A 19,659-nucleotide genomic window follows, 5' to 3' on the forward strand; every position below is an offset into this window, starting at 1 on the left:
AGAAAGCTACATTCTAATTCTAGGTGAGTAGATTACAATATACAATTTCAATGAACTAAGAGCTAATGTGTTTTTCTAAAAGTTAAGCTGAAACTAGGTTTTCCCTATTATTACTATCATCTGAAATTTAAGGAGACATCTGCAGGCATTACCGGCAGAACAGAGAGTCTCCCGACTGCAATGTTCCCTCCCTTCTTTCACTGCAACTGTACCCCCTGACCTTTGCAATAAGCCATTCAAATAAAGTTTCTCCTTACCAACTTGAGACTGTTAAAAAAATTAAATAAATGAAAACATTATGGCTTGAAACAGTAAGCTTTTAATCTGAAAAGAAATACAGCAATGGAATTATAACAGTTAAAAAGTTAGGAAAACATTTCTTTATATGTGATACACTTATAACCAACTCGAAACCACAGTAAAAAGAAGATGTACTAGAAGATCTTTAAGGAAATGTAAACTGGAATTTATATGACTTTAGGGTTTTTTAAGTGTAAAGAAAATGGAAGGCAAAATATAAATTATAGTTAACCCTTGAACAACACAGTTTTTGAACTGCACAGGTCCACTTATACATGATTTTTAAAAAATAAATACTGTCAATATATTTTCTCTTCCTAATGATTTTAATAACATCTTCTTTTCTCTAGCTTACTTTATTGTGAGAATACAATATATAAGGCACACAACATAGAAAATATGTGTTAATCAACTACGTTATTGGTAAGGCTTCCAGTCGACAGGAGACTATCAGTAGTTAAATTCTGGGGGAAGTTGAAAATTAAATGTGGACTTTTGACAGAGCAGGGATCAGTGCCCCTAACCCTGAGTTGTTCAAGGTCAACTGTATTCTTCTCTTCCTTCTACTATTTTTTGTTGTGATCCTGCAGGGAATAAGGAAAAGGCCCACCATTGGTAATGGTGGGCCTTTGTATATACACAAATGCAGACTAAGGTTTATCTGATTTGAGTATCCCAACATTCCAGCAGTATCACTTTGTCAAATGTTCTAAGACAGAGAGCATGTAACAGTGGGAAAGGCAAAGCAGCAGCAGTTACGGGGTGAACCTACCAATTACTATGTTACAGAACATCTGGCCCAGAATCAATTAGTATGTGACAAGAGAGGGTTCCATTTTCCGAAATTAATGAGTGAATAAACAAGCAAACAACTAATATCACATCTGACAGTTTTACCGTGTTTTCTTTCTGTAAAGTTGGGGAAGCACACTACCCAATCCCCATCCGAATACCCCATCAACACACCTTAGATTTTCTAGCCTAGTTTGGAATAGGATAGAAGCCCATCCCTAATGGGAGTTAGATTTCCTTATGCATTTTGAAAGCAGTTAAGACATTAGAATAAAATAAATTAACACATATTAACTACTTTCTCAGACCAATACATACAATTTAAAGTATATAAATATTTGTATATTTTAAATTTAGATATAATGTATCTCTTGGGGAAACTCTAATACCAGTATCAATACTGAAACTATTTTCCACATGCAAGTAGTAATATTTGGGTAACTAAGTCAGTTTCGATTATTTCTTACCTTTTCAACATCTGCCTTGGTTGCATTAGTATCATTATCCAATCTTTCATAACTCTGTTGTGCTTTTTCTGCCTCTCTACATTCTCTTTCAAATTTCCTTTTACTCTGTTAAGATAATCAAAATATCATGCTGAGAAGTAAAGTTAGATTTATCTCATTAAAAAACTTTAAAATGTTGTCATTGTGTATTGTATAAAATTGCACACCAAAAGGAAAAATTTTCTAAATTACAAAAGAAATTTTACTATTGTAACCAATCTAGGAGCTTAAATATCAAACATTACAGACTATAAAGGAAAAAAAATCACAGGCATGACTAGTTAATATTATATATCTCATCTCTTCTCAATAAGAAAAAATCATGTATTAAAATTTTTTAAATTATAGGCTCATCTTCAGCAGATTTTTTGGTTTGGTGTCTTTTGCTTGTTTTGTACATTTGTTTGGTTAGGTGGTTGGTTTTGGAGCTTGCTTTTTAAAATTTTTTTATTTGTTTGGTGGTATCTCCGTGTTGCTTAGATGCGGCAATATCCCTCCCAAGTGGTTTTATGTTCTTTCTTAGAGGTATCCCAGGAAATACTATCTGCCCAGAATGAGGCTCTGTTAAAATTCTGTATTCAATTCAAATTCCTATGACTTTGTAAAAGCTATTCACAACCGAGCCATGTGATAAATTCCGTATTTCCTTTCCTGCACACTTTTCAATCCTATACTTAATGGCTTTTTTTTTTAATTTGCTCGGTTTCGATTCACATTTCTCTTATTCAACCATAGTTCCCCCAGTTCTTTAAATCTTTCCTCCATTAATTCAAACACAACGAGAATTGTACCAATTTTATTTTCCTAATGAAATCTTTCGTAAAGGCTTTTGACCTTTTGGACTGGTAACCAAACTAGGTCTACTGTATAGCTGTCATCCTGACATTTCCCTTCACCGTTATCCTGGGGATTCCTTTCACTTCTCCCTGGATCAGAACTTCCTACATTTTCCAGTTCCAAGCCTCCCTCCCTGTTTTTGGTTCATTTCCTTATTTCAGTGCTAAATGTGTTATTCAGCAGTAGCTTCCTAAAAAGAAGGTTTGCGGAAGATAATTTTGTAAGTCTCTCCGGCTGAAAAATGCCTTTAATGTTGCTTTCAATTGATAAAATTTGGCTGGGAATGAGATTCTTGAGTAGAAAATTGTCTTCCTTCAAAAACGTGAAAAAGTACTGCTCCACTCTTTTCTAGCTTCCTGATCCTTTGCATAAAACGTGTTTATTATGTTTTATTTTTCCTCTCTGGAGACTAGTAAGATCTTTTCCCTCTCATAACTGTTCTGAAATTTCATGAAGATATTGTTTGGTTGTGAATCCACTGTGCTGGACACTTTGAAAATTATTTTCATCTAGAAACTCATGTGTTTCTGTCCTGGTGAATTTTTCTTGAATTACTTTTGCCTTTCCACTTTCTATGTTTTCTTTTCTTTCTTAGGATGCTTATTATTTTGAAAATGAACCCATAGGATGAGTCCTCCTATTTTCTTATATTTTCAATCTGTCATTTTGCTCTACTTTCTGAAAGATTTCTTCAATTTTGTTTGTTGTTTCAAGTGAGTTTTTCATTTCTGCCATAGAAGTTCTTTTTTGTTCTTTGTACATTCCTTTGTACATTCCTATTTAAAAGGAATGTACAAAGAACATAAATTTTGTGCCTTAGTTCATGGACATAATATCTTCTCTAAATTTTTTGAGAATATTAATAAAAGTTTTGGGCATTTTGTTTATTTCTGGGTTTTGATCCCTATTTCCTTTCACAGTCACTGTCTCAGAGTTGCTTTTTTATCTGCAGATTACCTTTGGTGTTACATTAGATGTTTTCTCTAAAAGTCTATCTGCTGTTATTTAAAAAGCCAAATGAAAGCTCTATAGGTGGGGTCTTTGCCTCTAGCAGGCGTGTCTGACCCTCGGCCCAACCGAAATCACAAATTTACTTAAAACCTTTTTCCACTCATGAGTTTTCATCAGTGTTTGTGTAAAGACAACTTTTCTTCATTCTGTGTGGTCCTGAGATGCCAAAAGGTTGGACACCCCTGCCTAGGGTAGCAGGCTAGGCAGTGTTCTTGGAGAAACCCTGGTATCCATATGTACTGTGCTTTCCTCTCAAGCTGGTTAGATTCCCCAGACAAGATTCTTCCAGTTTCTTGCCTAAAAAAATATGCCTTGCTACTACCTATATTCTGAGAATTGCTCAGAAGAAAGCAGAGAATGTCAATATATTTCTATTTACCTAACTCCTTTATCAGAACCAGTTTTGAAGTCAATTTCTTGTCTTGAGGGCTATGAAACTATACAGACAGTGCAAATTTAATTTCCAAATCTAACTACAAGGAAGAAGGTTTAAATTTCTTACATGATATCTGTCTGCCTTCCTTTGACCTTCAGAAAGAGACAAGTTTCTCTAATTTTTCCCCTAGCCAGCAGGCAGAATTCCACCTTTCATTAAAGGTTTAGTCCTTCCAAGTTTCAAATGTTATGTGGGAGTTTAAATTCTCCCCAACATACAGAGCTAAAAATCTAATCTGTTTTGGTGTGAGAATTAATATACAAGTCCTTAGCAAGGTCCTACAACCTACCACACCCCAAAACTTCTGCCCCCATTTTTCAAATGCCACTGTATCACTCATACACCTATCGTTCTGGCTACATTTTAGTTTACCCTTAGTTTCTAGCAGTTAGAGGTTTAAGATAAGCTCTGCTAAGAGCTTAAAAAACAATAACAATATTTTAGCTATTACATCTGGGTATTTGTAGCCAGTGGTTTTTTTAATATATATATTTTTATTTAGAGAGAGAGGAAGGGAGGGAGAAAGAGTGGAAGAGAAACATCAACATGTGGTTGCCTCTCGTGTGTCCCCAACTGGGGACCTGGCCTGCAACCCAGGCATGTGCCCTGACTGGGAATCGAACCACGGTTGTTTGGTACGCAGGCCCACACCCAATCTACTGAGCTATACCAGCCAGGGCCAGAAGTATTTTTATATTAGTTCTTATTATTGATGGAAAAAACCTACATGATAATTTCCTTGCAACAGCAAAAGAATCACTAGCACAATACTTAACATACTCCTTCCCCGAGACATACTATATCTTTACACAATATAGGAATATACTCCAGAAAACATCCTCCATTCTTTTTTCTTTTTGTTTAAAGATTTTATTTATTTATTTTTAGGGAGAGGGGAAGGGAGGGAGAAAGACAGGGAGGAAGAAACATAGATCAGTTGCCTCTTGCAAGCTGCTAAAGCAGGGGAGGCCTGGCCTGTAACCCAGACATGTGCCCTGACTGGGAATTGAACCAGCAACCTTTTGGTTTGCAGGCCGGTGCCCAATCCACTGAGCCACACTAGCCAGGACAAGATCCTATTCTTCATCCTTTATTTGACAGACTAATTAACAGCTACTTCTCCCCCATCCTTTCTCAGAGGAGCCCACCTTCCTGTACAGAGGCCAAAAATAGCAAATACTTGCTTTACCAGCCTCCCACAGCTGGAGTATAGTCAAGTTATCTAATCCTGGCAAAGACACCCATAAAAAAGTCTGCTGGGGATTTTCTGGAAAAGTTTTCCTTCCTTGATAAAAAGGGACAGTTGGAAAAGATATGCTCACTTTTTCGTGCTTCTGCATTCAGCTGAACAAGGATGTGGTGCCTGGCTGCCTGAGTCAGCTACTGACCGTAAGGGACAATCCTCAGGAAAAAACCCGACATGGTCAAGACGGCAAAGTGAACAGAAAGAAAAAAGCAGCAGCCTTTGTGGCAGCACTGAGTTACTGACCACCTCTGAAACTGCTCCATTTTTGAGCCCTCTTCTCATGACTTATATGACCTACGTACTTGAAGCTGCCCAAGCTGACAGACCTGGCATCTCTGATGCTTCTATCCTCCTATATCAGATCATTCCTTCATGATCTTCACATGTTAGTCTCTCATTCGCGTGAATCTTAAATGCCTACGCCTCCTGTTTTGTTTTTCCTGGGGTTAATAACTGTGTTTTAATTTTTTCTCAATTTTCAATACTGTCACTAATTCAACCTGCCTCTCCCAGTTCTTTAAATCTCCTCCATTAGTTTAACATGTTAAGAATTTTACAGTTTCATTTTCTTGATCAAGCAGGAAGATATGTTACTAGGAAATGGGATCCTGCATGTATTTCTACATAATGCACAGAAATTACGCTTGCCTGCTTCCCTCACTAGATGGAGGCTCCATGAAAACAAGACCCATGTCACATATACTTTTGTACTCCTGGACCCAGTACACATCAAGGATGCCTTCAATAAACATGAACTGAGTTAAACTTACCTTATTTCATGATATTGTTAATGCCTTAAAGAAATCTCTCCTACATCTTTTGATGCTTCTTTCTTACGGCTTAATAAATATCAACTGTTCTAAAGACAAGTCAGCACATACTAACAGGAATGATTTGAGCCAATACCAGTTTTTAAAAGGACCAATGACTCCTAAGTGTAGGAATCTATTTTTTTTTTTTTGTGCAAATGAAAACACACACTCACCCATACTTACTGGGTGGCAGATATTAAGGATGCTAGTTAAGGCAATTTAAAATTTAATAAATGTACACACTCCCTAAAAGTCTTGCTGAAACCAATTAAAAAGAAGAGCAAAACAAAAATACAGACTATTAATATACCTAAGAATTCTCAATCAGCACTGTTGTTTAGAATCTTACATCAATGACAGTTCTATAATAGAGATTTTTAGAAAATTAGAAATTTTATAGAATTTTTTAAATGAAAAAAGGCTCAAAACAGTACATATATCCATGAGTTATTTTTAACCTCAGACTTAAAAGTCCTTTTTCAAATAACCACAAACGAAATTGGTTAGTTTAACATGAAAAAATTCCCTCCAGCTTAATTTTCAGGGAATACAGTGTCCACCATAAAAAAATTCAAGTAAAGAGTAAATTGCTTGCTAATCTGAGGGTTCAAAAAACAGTATTAATCTTATACTACAGAACAGCACTTAGTAGAGCATTTTAAGTAAAGGAGACAATGTTCCATGTAGAATCTTGTTCATCAAATAACTGTGGGCCAGAACATTAAAAAAAAAAAAAAACCACACAGCAAGTATTCTTGCAAAATTTTTAAAGAAAATATCATGGCCCTGGCTGGCATAGCTCAGTGGATTGAGTGCGGGCCTGCGAACCAAAGGATCGCAGTTTGATTCCCAGTCAGGGCACATGCCTGGGTTGCAGGCCAGTTCCCAGCAGAGGATGCATGAGAGGCAACCATACATTGATATTTCTTTCTTTCTTTTTTTTTTTAAAAGATTTTATTTCTTTACCTTTAGAGGAGAAGGTAAGGAGAGAGGGAGAGAAATATCAATGTATCGTTGCCTCTCGTGCATCCCCTGCTGGGAACTGGCCTGCAACCCAGGCATGTGCCCTGACTGGGAATCAAACTGCGATCCTTTGGTTCACAGGCCCGCACTCAATCCACTGAGCTACACTAGCCAGGCATACATTGATATTTCTCTCCCTCTCTCCTTCCCTTCCCCTCTAAAGATAAATAAATAAATAAATAAAAATATATAAATAAATAAAAAAATAAAAAGTTTAAAAAAAAAGAAAACATCATTACACTATTACAATTTTGCCCAACCTATGGAGTAGAGTATTTTATTTCCTACAGAGGGATGGTCTATGACTAGCAGCCTAGAACTAGGAACATTTACATTATTACAGAATCACTGACTGGGAGAAACACTTCATATAATCTAGTCCACTCTTCGTTTTTTATATATAGAAAAATAAAGTCAACAAAAATCAGGTGCTAAGTAAAAGACAGAGCTAGAAATCTAAGTCTTCTCAGTATAAGTCAAATGGTCTTCTAAGACATATCACTGTTCCTTATTCCTTCTACGCTCTATCAATACTTTACAGTACAATAACTAATGCAAAGTCAAAAAGAATCTTCCTAAATTGTTTGCAATTATATGAATATTACAGAGTTGGTACAAGTATAGCATCTAAATGATCTCATTCTCTAGTTACACATGTCAAATTATGAATAATACACTATGAAATATGAAACTCATACAGATATAAAGCATAAGAAAATGTAGGGCTAAACGAGTCTACATAATTTTATGTTAACTGTGAAAATTGTAACTCACATTATCCATCTGTTTCCAGCACATGTCAAGATATTGTTGAGCTTTTCGTCCCTCTTGAAGATGCTGAAGATCATAACCCAAAACACAAAGGAAACGAAACAAAGATCATATTTAAATAAAGCCTAAAGTCTCAAAAAAGTTTTTTTACTTTATTTCTTTCAAGATACTAATTATATAACTTTATCAAATTTAATTAAGAGATTTTAGTAAAGCAAAACTCTCTAAAATATATTTTATAGAATATTATTGGAATACTTTAAATATAAACTTTAAGACACATACAATCTTTTAGAAAATACAAGACTGTCTTGAATAGGGGGTGACAACCATTTTCTAAAAAGGATAACATAAATATTTTAGGCCTTGCAAGCCACGTGATCTCTGTTGCAAATATTCAACTATTCAACTCTGTAATATAATGCAAAAGCAGCTAAAGGCAAAACATAAATGAATGTGTAGCTCTGTTCACAAAAAACTGAAATTTGAATTTCACATAATTTTCACATTATAAATATCTTCTTCTTTTGATTTCCATTTCAATGATCTAAAAATGTATAAACCAGTCTTAGCACATAGAACTACAAAACAAAAACAAGGAGGAGACTAGATTTAGCCTGTATTGTTTACCAAAAAATCACTAATTAACAACAGTATCTAGAGGTAATTTTAGCTAGAAGAAATATAGTGAAATAGAAAACCCATTTATATTGAATATACATTATTTTTAAAAGCTATACAATTACTTTGTGTGAACATGTTTCATATATCATTATAACTAAATTAAAATAATAATTACCATTTTTCTTTCGGTTTTCAAATCATGAGCGTATCTCATTAATTCACCATAAACTCTGTGCGCCATTTCTTCTGCTACTACTTCTCGCTGTCCTGCATAGTCGTTTAACTCATTAAGGATGTTAAAAAAGGCTACACATGAGGTAAACCTGACAAAAATATATTTAAAAACAGTGAAATTTATTTTCATTTTCATTACAAATGTCTTTTATGAAGTATGGACTGAGCCAGACACTTGACAAATTTTAACATACTCAACCTAATCTTAGCTACTAGCTCTAAATTAACTTTGTAAGGAAACAATCCTGCATTAAGTTCAAGTTATAGATGTTTATGTATCTTTCATGTAGTCTTAATTTATAAATACAGGGATATATGGGGTCAAAAAGTAGTAAGAATACTACCTGCAGGCTCTTAGGGCACAATGAAATCTCTTAAGTTGCCAATTGGCTGGCCTGAGCTTGGGAACGAACTTGGTTGGATTCCTAGACTTGGCAGCTAAACCTGTTGCAGAGATGATGTGCTTGTTCTCCAGGACGAAACCTGCCAATTATAGCCCGCAAATGCATCTTGATGGCTGACCTACAGAACAACTTTGCTATATCAGCTCTGGACACAGCTGCCTGTATGCCTGCCCACATCCTGAATGGAAGTGAAGTACCATTATGGTTGGCACCAGAAAGGGGGAAGAAGGGGCAAAATAAGGGCAAATGTGTGTGTAGAGAAGGAGAGAAACAAAGAGAATCACTATATTAAAACATATAGATCTACTTTGAATATACTGCCTGAGCACACTTAAACAACTGAAGGCAAACAGCTCAGACAAGACTGCATCAACACCAACGCGAGTATCCTAACAACTGACATCATACACAAAGATATTTGGTTTAAGTCTAGTCTCTTTTTGTTTCTGCATTTTACAGCCACATATCCCTGTTTAACACTGTTACAAACTCATAGGCAATTCCTAACCTTTTACCTCAAGGTTCCAAAATTACGCTCCTTTTCATTATCCCCTTGAACCAGCCAGCCAAATTATTTTACTATCTGGAAAAGTAAAAGCAGGAAGCTAACAAGCTGACAACTACAAAATAAAGTATGGAAAAAAATATTCTTTTCTTCTGGATATTAAATTACTCAAGTGGGGTCCCAGTCCACACCTTACTTAGAAATCCACACATCAACTATTCTAGAAAACTATTATCAAGTTTCAGTATTAAAGTATTCATTCATAAAAGAAAAAAACAGTAGTTCCCTCTTTCATAAACACTAATGTTTTTATTAAGACAAACTTAAAAAAAATCTTTATGAAAAGCTAACAGCATAATTATTTACTTTGCTAAACATAAATTTAAAAAACATTTTTAAATGCAATAATAAACAGGTATATAATTTACCTCGGCTCTTCATCCTTGGAGGAACGTTTGGGACAGTACTTCTTAACCAAATTTCTACAGAAAAGAGATTTGTAAAATTTTGTAAGAAATACTGTTGTTGAAATTGAATATTCTAAAACATTACAATTTCATTAAGTCAAGAATTCAATAATATAAAACAATTAAGAGCAATATGATCATCTACTACCATTAACATAATATAGGTTCATTACTTACATTTAAAAAAAATACTGACACTAAAGAAAACAATCTAAAGTCATCAAAAATTCAAATCAAGGTTTGAATAGCTAAACTGTATCTACAAATCCCTGCTTTACATTTTTAATATAGTATGCTTACTAGGTGAAATAAATCTCAGACTAGCTTGTCTTAAATGCAAGGTGGGACAAAAGTAGGTTAATAGGTTACAGTAGAAAGAAATGTTATTTTTTTTTATTATATAAGTATAATGATAACAATATGGTTGATCATGCTATCAAATTTAAAAGGAGGTAATCATTTTTTTCCCCTGCTTAGCAGAGGAAAAGGAAAAGAGGACGGGGAGGGGAGAGGAAAGTGGGGAGGGGAGAGGAGACATTATCCCTGCTTTCCTAACAAAGTTTTCCAGAATTGTACTTACACAGCATATTCAAGTGAACATAACTCTCATATTCACAAAAATTTGCCAATCATCCTATACTTTGTCAAGTTTCTCCCACCATAAGGTGTTCAAGTACTATGAATTCTATTTCCTAATTAACCCTTTTCATGATAATTTTTATAAATAAACAGGGAGGAAGTATACAAGAAGAAGCCCCATCTTCACACTTTTTTATTGCTTTGGATACAGATGTGTGAGGACAGGATAACTGAAGCTAATGCAGCATCTTCCAATCATGAATGAAAAGGAAGACCAAAAAATTCACAAGAATGCTTACAGTCACTAAGGTCTAGATCCTGTTTCCAAATTTCTTGTTGTATGAGGACTCTTACTTGAAGGACAGTGCTCCTATAGAACAGCTAAACAAAAATATACAATAGAAAATTGTAGCGAAAGCTGGGACTCTGAAGAAACTTCTACAATCAAGATATGCATGTAAATAAGAGTCAACATGTGTGAGGACAATTAAAAAAAAAAAGCTACTGGTGATCCTGAGAATAAATGTAACTGTTCAGAAGGGCTCCTGGTTGCTTTGAGCTCAAATTTAGAAATGGGTCCTAGCAGCCATTGCTCAACAGGGGCTTCTCATGAAAACTGAACTTCAGGAAGAAGATTGCACTGGGTTCCTGCTGGCTGAGCCAACTCTTATAGAGTTCCTAGAATCCTATTTCAACCAATAGCATTGAGACTTTCCCCATTCAGCCAGAACTGTGCATCCTCAGTGACCAGAGAGGTTCCATTCCAACCAATCAAAACAGTGTGCTGGACCAAACTGTGAGAATTTAGAGCCCTCACTGCATAAAAACGAATCAATCAGTGACCAGGACCAATAAAAGTCAACCCCAATATTTCTGCTGTAATTCTTGGGAAGATATATTCTCTTTCTGCTGAAGTTAAATTGATAGGCATAATCCTAGCCACCATATGGGAAAGGGTTACTTCAAAATTTAATCAACAGAAAGGAAAGCAAAACCAAGAAAAAACTTCCTGCCTCTTAAATTTTTAAAAAAGATTTCATATATTTATTTTAGAAAGAGGGGAAAGGAGGGAGAAGAGGGAGAGAAAGATCAATGTGTGGGTGCCTCTCATGTGCCCCTCTACTTGGGACCTGACCCACAAGCCAGGCACATGCCCTGACTGGGAATCAAACTAGCAACCCTTTGGTTTGCAGGCTGACACTCAATCCACTAGGCCATACCAGCTAGGGCTCTCACCACTTTAATACCCAGACCCCTGGACTTGATGGTCACACAAGCCAATAAATTTCTTTGCTTAAACCAATCGAAGTTGAGATTTTGACAGTTGAAAAAATCATGACTACCATACAGATTAACCAAAAGTCATACATAACATAGCTTAAATATGACATAAACAACGTTAATTTGAACTCTAACTTCTAGGAGGAGGAACACATATACTGCAAAAGGAAAAGAAAAATAAAGTAATTTTACCTTTACCTTTTGAACATGCAGTTAGTCCTCAACAATTTTTAAAAAATCACTCTTGCCTCTTGTTATGTAAAAGTCACCTAGCTATTAATAACTCTTCACAAACCCAAAGTCTCCAGAGCCCTCAGAAACCATACACAAGCCACTCAAGACTCCATCCAAGCCAATTCTGACACTAGAAAACTACAGCACATTCTAAAATGTTATTCTGGTATTCCACACCAAATCAAAATTTCTACCCCAGAAAAACATGTTCTGAAAAAAGGTACAACAAATTACTTAATTACTAATTATTTCTAGGGAGAAAGTCTGGGAAGGGACTTGAATTTAAACAACTTGGCCAGTAGCTCACTTGACTGGAGTGTTGCTCCATATACCAGAGGGTTGAGGTTCCATTCCTAGTTGGGGATTTGAAGAGGGGCAATTGATTGATGTTTCTCTCTTACATCAATGTTTATCATGTTATCTTGTGCTCTCTTTCCCCAACCCTCCCTCTCTCTCTCTAAAATCAAACAAATCCTCGGTGAGGACTGAATAAATTCTAAAAAAAAAGAATGCTTTAAACCGTTACAGTGATCATACAAGTTTGCCCAGAAAAAGCCCAGCCATTGTTAATATAACAAGAACAGTTTGCACAACACCAATCTAACCTGGCAGCCAAGGAGAGCAGACTGGAATATGCAGGTGTGAACAATGACAACTTCACTGTACTACTAGTCAGTAGAGGACATAGACTCCACTGAGTGAGCCACGTGTATTGTGTGGTTGTCGCATTCAAAATGACTGAGTAGAGCAACAGATTTGCACCAAATTTTACATTAAGCTTGAACATTGCTCCACAAAAACCATTCGGATGATTCAGAAGGCTACAGCTATGGGTACCTGGTGTCTGGCAGCTTCATCACAACAATGTGCCTGCTCATGCCATCATGTCTCGCGCTGTTTTTTGATGAAACATCAAATCACACAGGTGACTCAGCCCTGCTCCTGCCCAGATTTGGAGTCCTGTGACTTCTGGCTTTTCCCAAAACTAAAATCACCTTTAAAATGGAATAGATTTCAGCTGTTGATGAGATTCAAGAAAATAAAACAAGACAGCTGATAGCAACTGGGAGAACTGTGTGAGGTCCCAAAGTGCCCATCTTAAAGGGGACTGAGGCGCCACTGTCCCATGTACAATGTATGTTTCCTGTATCTTCTTTATAAATGCCTCTATGTTTCATATCACATGGCTTGATACCTCATCTGGACAGACCTCATATACTATTTTAGTATTGGGGGGCAAAAGGGGTTGCTAAAAAATGATAAAAACATACAAAAAGAATTTATCTCCTCAAAGCAGCCAATCTCAGTTGGGTCTTCTAAGAAAACAGCCTAACAACATCAAAAATTCTTATCAAGGTTTGAATGGTTAATTCACCCACAAATCCCTGCTTTGTATTTTTTATATAATATGCTTAATAGGTCAAATAAATCTCAGATTGGCTTGTCTCAAATACAGGGTTCAGCAAAAAGTAGGTTTACAGTTGTGAGTACATAAAAGTTTATTCTTGTATTATTTATTTATTATTTTATCATTAAACAAACAACTGTAAATCTACTTTTGCCCCACCCTGTATGTAAGTGTAAATCATTTAGGTTCCTCCAGAACTAAAAATGTTAGACAATTCATCTCTCTCAAAAAAAACCTGTTCTTAGTATTATTTCCCCTAGGCTATTCTTTTTTTCAAAATCTTTTCCTCTCTTCTAAGTCCAAAGACTCTCCAAGTAACCAATTATATTAGCAGTTTATATGTAAAGGGTGCTTTTTAATAGGGTGTTATAAATCAGGAATTAATTGAAACAAAGTTTTATACACATACAATGTATATATTATAGAAATTATAATAGATGGCATAGATATACTAGCACTTTATTTTTATTGACTTATTTTTTTTTAATCCTCACCCAAGAACATTTTTTTCATTGTTTTTAGAGGGAGGGAGGGAGGGAGGGGGATAGAAGGGGAGAGAGAGTAACATCGATATGAGAGAGAAACATCAATTTGTTGCCTCCTATATGTGCCCCAACCAGGGAATGAACTGCAATCTAGGTATGTGCCCTGATGGGGAATCAAACCCACAACCTTTCAGTTATGGGAGGACACTCGAACCAACTGAGTAACACTGGCTAGAGAATGCTGGTGCCTTATTTTGATGTGTGTCTCATCCATGTTTTCTAAGTATCTTAGTATCACACACTCTGGATACAAAAAATTAACATTGTATCTTAAGTGGTCTAAGAGGCTTCCAAATGTAATGGGCTTCTCCAAAGACTACAGTATTCTACATGTACAACTATCATACTTGTATGTGTGATATTAAATATACCACACTACTTAATTTACACTTAAATTGTTGATTTTAATATTTTTATTCATTCTAGTTTTGTCATACTTATATACGTTTGTTTTTTATTGTTGTTCTATTACAGTTACATCAATGTTTATCATGTTATCTTGTGCTCTCTCAGAGTTGCCCCCATGCCCCCACTACTCTTCCCTGCCCTGCCCACCCCTATCTCCCACATTCAGTCCTCCCCCGCCCACACTGTCTTTGTCCATGGGTTATATTTATTGTTGGTTTTAGTAAAATTATTCAATATAAAATATTTCAAAAAATTTCTTAAAACTTTAATTCACTTTTATTAAAACTACATTTTTATAGTTAAATAATGGAGTATAAGATCTCAAAATATTTTAAGGCTGAAAATCACCTCCATATATTTTTAACCTGTCATCATTTGAGGAGCTCTTAGTTCTAATTACTGTTTAACAAGTGATCAATATCATATTTATTTGTAAAATGGAATACAAATCATACTATTTCTTCTGGCAAAAGGGTAATACTAGATACCTAGGACTGGATATTATCCCTTTTCTTAACTGCCCTCCCTATATATAAGAGTTAACAGGAATTGCCAGACTTGTACAAATGGCCTTATTTGTGCAGCTCAGTTAAGTGATCCAGAGGTAGAAAACAATCTAGCTGGGCCAAGTAGTTTTCTTCCTGGAATTTTTAAGTCTTTGGACCCAATACAGCTTTGAGGCTAGAATGAGAGCTGAATCTGAGACATAAATCTGGCACTGTTGGTGACTGTGTTTTTCTGCCGTATGAAGAAAGCAGCCTGCACTGAAAGAACAAAGCCAATCCACCAAAAGAAGCCAAAAGAAAAAGACAACAGCAAAGGGCTCTGTGTTTCAGACACTGACTTTTCTCCCAGTGACCCAGATGCATCAGTGCCTCAGGCCTTCCAGCAGCATAACTATTCAACTTCTTAAGCTCAATTAAAAAATCAAATCCATAAAAAATTTAACACATAAATTTCTCTCGCTAATAAATTTCCCATTATAGCTAAACTACTTCAAAATGGGTTTTCAATCACTTACAGGCATGAACCTTTTCTCATATAGTAGAAAATTAAATGTAAAAGATATCCATGTACAGGCACCACTGCCCGCTCACAGCCTCCATGCCTCACCCCACCCTGACATGGCAAAAACGCCCCGCCTTACCACACGTCGCATCAAGTCTGACTGCTGTTTTCCAGAACTCTGCTGAACAGTATGGTAACAGCTGCAAACACTCCAAGACTGAGCTCCTAACCTTCACAAATACAGACCTGGCTGCCTTCACAAAGAACCAAAAGAACTTGTGTCCTGGATTGCATGCTGAAGAAACTGGACCTCAACTGTGATAGGCAGCTAGATTTGCAAGAATTTCTTAATCTTACTAGCAGCATGGTGATACTCACCATGACTCCTTTACTGGTTCCCAAAAGTATATCTAAGGAGCTCTTAGAGCTGACCTCCAGACCCAACCCCTTTCCTTCCAGCCTCCTGATCATCATGTTCTCAGACCACGCATAACCTGAGTCCAGCACACACACCACCCCATGCAGAACCCTCATGCTGGTAGTAATAAAACATTATTGTTTTATAAACACATACATGCAAGCTATTACATACAAATGAATGAAGCAGTACCCTTCCTTATCTTACACCACATACAAAGATTAACTCAAAACGTAAGAGTTAATACCATAAAAACTCTTAAAAGAAAACAGGGGGAGAGATTCATGACATACAGGATTTACTGGCGATTTTTTAAATAAGATAGCAAGAGCACAGGTAACAAAAAAAAAAAAACAACTAAATAAATTAGACATCAAAATTTAAAACTTTTGAGTATCAAAGTCCACAATTAACAAAATGACAAGGCATGCAATGAAATGGGAGAATGGATTTGCAAATGACACATATGATAAGGGGTAAAAATCTGAAATATATATAGAACACCTAAAACTCAATAACAAGAAAACAAATAACCTGATTGAAAAACAGACAGTGACTTTGAGTAGCATTTCTCCAAAGATATACAATAGGCAAACAATCTATCCACAGAAAGATCAGCCATTGTTAATTTAACAAGAACAGTTTGCATAACACTAACGTAACCTGGCAGCCAAGGAGAGTGGACATGCATGGACAATGATGACTTCACTGTACTAATCAGTGGGGGAGGTAGACATCATTGAGCGAGCATGTGTGCTGTGTGGCCATCACATTCACAATGACTGACTCAGTACAGCACCGAATCTGCATCAAATTTTACATTAAGCTTGAACATTCCTCTGCAGAAACTGTTCGGATGATTCAGAAGGCCAGAGCTATGGGCAACTGGTGACTGGCAGTTTCATCATGACAATGCACCTGGTCATGCATCACGTCTTGTGCAGAGATTTTTGGTGAAACATCAAATCACCCAAGTGACTCAGCCCCCTACAGCCTAGATTTGGTACCCTGTAACTGCTGGCTTTTCCTAAAACCAGAATCACCTTTGAAAGGGAAGAGATTTCAGACCATTGAGGAGATTCAGAAAAATATGACAGAGCAGCTGATGGTGATTTGGAGAACTGTGTGAGGTCCCAACGTGCCTACTTTGAAGGGGGCTGAGGTGATGTCATTGTCCTATGGACAATGTATCCTGTATCTTCTTCAATAAATACCTCTATTTTTCATATTAAATGTCTGGATACCTCCTGGACAGATCTTGTATGAAAAAAATTGTTCGATATCACTAATCCTTAGAGAAATGCAAATCAGAACCACAATGAGATCACTTACACCCATCAGAATGGCTACTACTAAAATAAAACAAAAAATGAGTGTTGGCAGGGATGTGAAAAAATTGAAACCCTTGTATATTACTGACAGGAAAGTAAAATAGCTCAGCCATTGCAGAAAACAGTATCTACTGGTAGTTCTTAAAATAATTAAAATATAATTTACCATATGATCCAGCAAGTCCTCTTCTGGGTATAGACCCAAAAGGGTTGAAAGCAGATACTCAAATAGATATCTGTACATTCATGCTCACAGTATCATTATCCACAATTGCCAAAAGGCAGGAAAAACGAAAATGTCCATCAACAGACAAATAAAAAGTGGTATATAGATTCAATGAAATGAAATAGAAGGAGATTCTAATACATGTCCCAACATGGATAAACTCTAACATCATTCTGCTTGGTGAAATAAGCCAGTCACCAAAAAAAGCGTAAGATTTCACTTATGAGGTATAAGCTAGAGTAGACAAATTCTTAGAAACACAAAATAGAATTCTGGGAGCTGAAGGAAGGGGAAAATGGCAGGTTGCTATTTCACAGGTACAGAGTTTCAGTTTTTTTCCAAGACGAATTAAGTCCTGGAGATTGGCTGCATAACAGTATAAATACACTTACTATGGCTAAAATGTACACTTAAAAATGATTTTAGGTAAAGTCAGTGTTAAGTCTATTTTACCACAATTAAAAAAAAATTAAATGTTGAAAAGAGGGATTACCACAGATGATATTAGAACAAATTCAGAATATTATATTTGTTTTCTAAAAGGACATAATTCATCCTCAATTACTGTACTTCTACCAGTGGCAGATGCTGAAACAGATAGATGATAAGAAGAAATAAGAGGACCTAGAGGAAGAAAACAAACTTCTGTGAACATGAAGGTAAACAAAGTTACTATCTATTCTTATATTTTAAGTGCCAGTTCCTAGTTTTGCCTTACCTTTAGCATGTCAAAGGTGCAATGTTTCTAAAAGGTACATGGGACAATGTACGTATAAGTACCAGCTTCCTACTCTATAAACAAAGAATATATGAAATATGCATAACAATGTGGTTTCTAGGCAACTACAGATCTTTCAGAAGAATATTTTGAGATATGTTCAAAGTAGGAAACAGAAATTTTGTTCTGTAAGTTAACTTTTGTTTTCTTTCTAAATACTAGAGTCTTAAAAGAGAATTATATAATACCTTCACAGTCCTCAATTCAAATAAGCATCTGTATCTGTCTGATTTGCCCACATTTTACATATAAGATGATGTAACACACATTTTACCTCACTTTACTAACTGCTGCACAATTCAAACGCCTACAAAAATAAACAATTTGGAAATAAAACCATTCAAAGTTTTATGAAAGGGCTAAGAAATTAACTAAGTGATCTATACAGCCAACACCATTTATCAACCAAATCACTTTTTTAGCTGTTTAAACAATATGGTCTTTAAGTCCTTTTCACTGGAAAGCTCATTATCAAAATATTTAACACAACTGGTAAGAAATCATTTTCTGTAACAAGGGGGAGAAGGGGAAGGGGCAAGCAAAGAATGGGGGACTCATGAGCACGGACAATGTGGGTGAATTGACTGTGGGAGCCATGGGACTGGAGTAGGGGAGAGCAATGGGAAAAAAAGCAAGACAACTGTAACTGAACAACAATAAATAAAAAAGAAAAAAATCATTTTCTTTCTTAAGACTTTATATTTTACTTGTTAGGTTCTGCTTCATCATTTAACCTAAGAAAACATTTTAATACAAAAATCAGGAATAGGCTTTGCAGTTCTTGTTAAGGTGATAGGCTTGAATGTCTTTACTAATAAAGTGATAGATAGAGTTCACTGACTGAATCATTCCACAAAGTTTACTGTTGGACATTTACCACAAGGCAAATACTATACTCTACAGGTCCAAGAAATACAATGGGCAACAAAGATCATCAAACTCTTAGGAAAATTAAATGAGACAGTAGCATATACACAATGAAAAGGACACCCAAAAACCCAGTTGTTGCAAATGTAGGTTAGCAGTTTGGTGCCAGGTGGGTACTTGAATTATCAGAAGCATCAGTTTATAAAGTATAAAACTGTCTAGCCACTATGCTGTACATCTGAAACTAATATAAAATAATAATGAATGTCAAGAGTAATTGAAAAATAAATTTGTTTTAAAATTAAGTAAAAATAAAAATTATTTTTTTGCAAAAAATAGTGACAACTTACTGGATTTTATAAAAAATGAAATGTAAGCCCTGGCTGGTGTAGCTCAGTGGATTGAACTCGGGCCTGCGAACCAGACAATCGCGGTTCGATTCCCAGTCAGGGCACATACTGGGGTTGCAGGCCGGTTCCCTGCAGGCCAGTTCCCAGCAGGGGACACACGAAAGGCAACCGTACATTGATGTTTCTCTCCCTCTCTCCTTCCCTTCCCCTCTAAAGATAAATAAATAAAATTTTATAAAAAAAAAAAAGAAAAGAAAT

The 19,659-nt window shown here is 35.8% G+C and overlaps 1 protein-coding gene across 5 annotated transcripts in view; it reads right to left on the reverse strand.

Annotated features, from left to right (window-relative positions):
* Positions 1-19,659, reverse strand: part of FNBP1L (formin binding protein 1 like) — a 114,666-nt gene that overhangs the window by 24,667 nt on the left and 70,340 nt on the right. For all 5 annotated transcript variants that reach the window (XM_037162039.2, XM_037162036.2, XM_037162038.2 and 2 more), the window contains exons 3-6: positions 9,930-9,983; positions 8,534-8,681; positions 7,738-7,800; positions 1,560-1,664 (exon numbers count right to left, since the gene is read on the reverse strand). In XM_037162039.2, the coding sequence (XP_037017934.1) occupies positions 1,560-1,664; positions 7,738-7,800; positions 8,534-8,681; positions 9,930-9,983 (370 nt within the window). The remainder of the gene's footprint in view (positions 1-1,559; positions 1,665-7,737; positions 7,801-8,533; positions 8,682-9,929; positions 9,984-19,659) is intronic.

Source organism: Artibeus jamaicensis, unplaced genomic scaffold (assembly GCF_021234435.1).
Source record: "Artibeus jamaicensis isolate MK-2021 breed Jamaican fruit bat unplaced genomic scaffold, CSHL_Jam_final contig_482, whole genome shotgun sequence".
Lineage (NCBI taxonomy): Eukaryota > Metazoa > Chordata > Mammalia > Chiroptera > Phyllostomidae > Artibeus > Artibeus jamaicensis.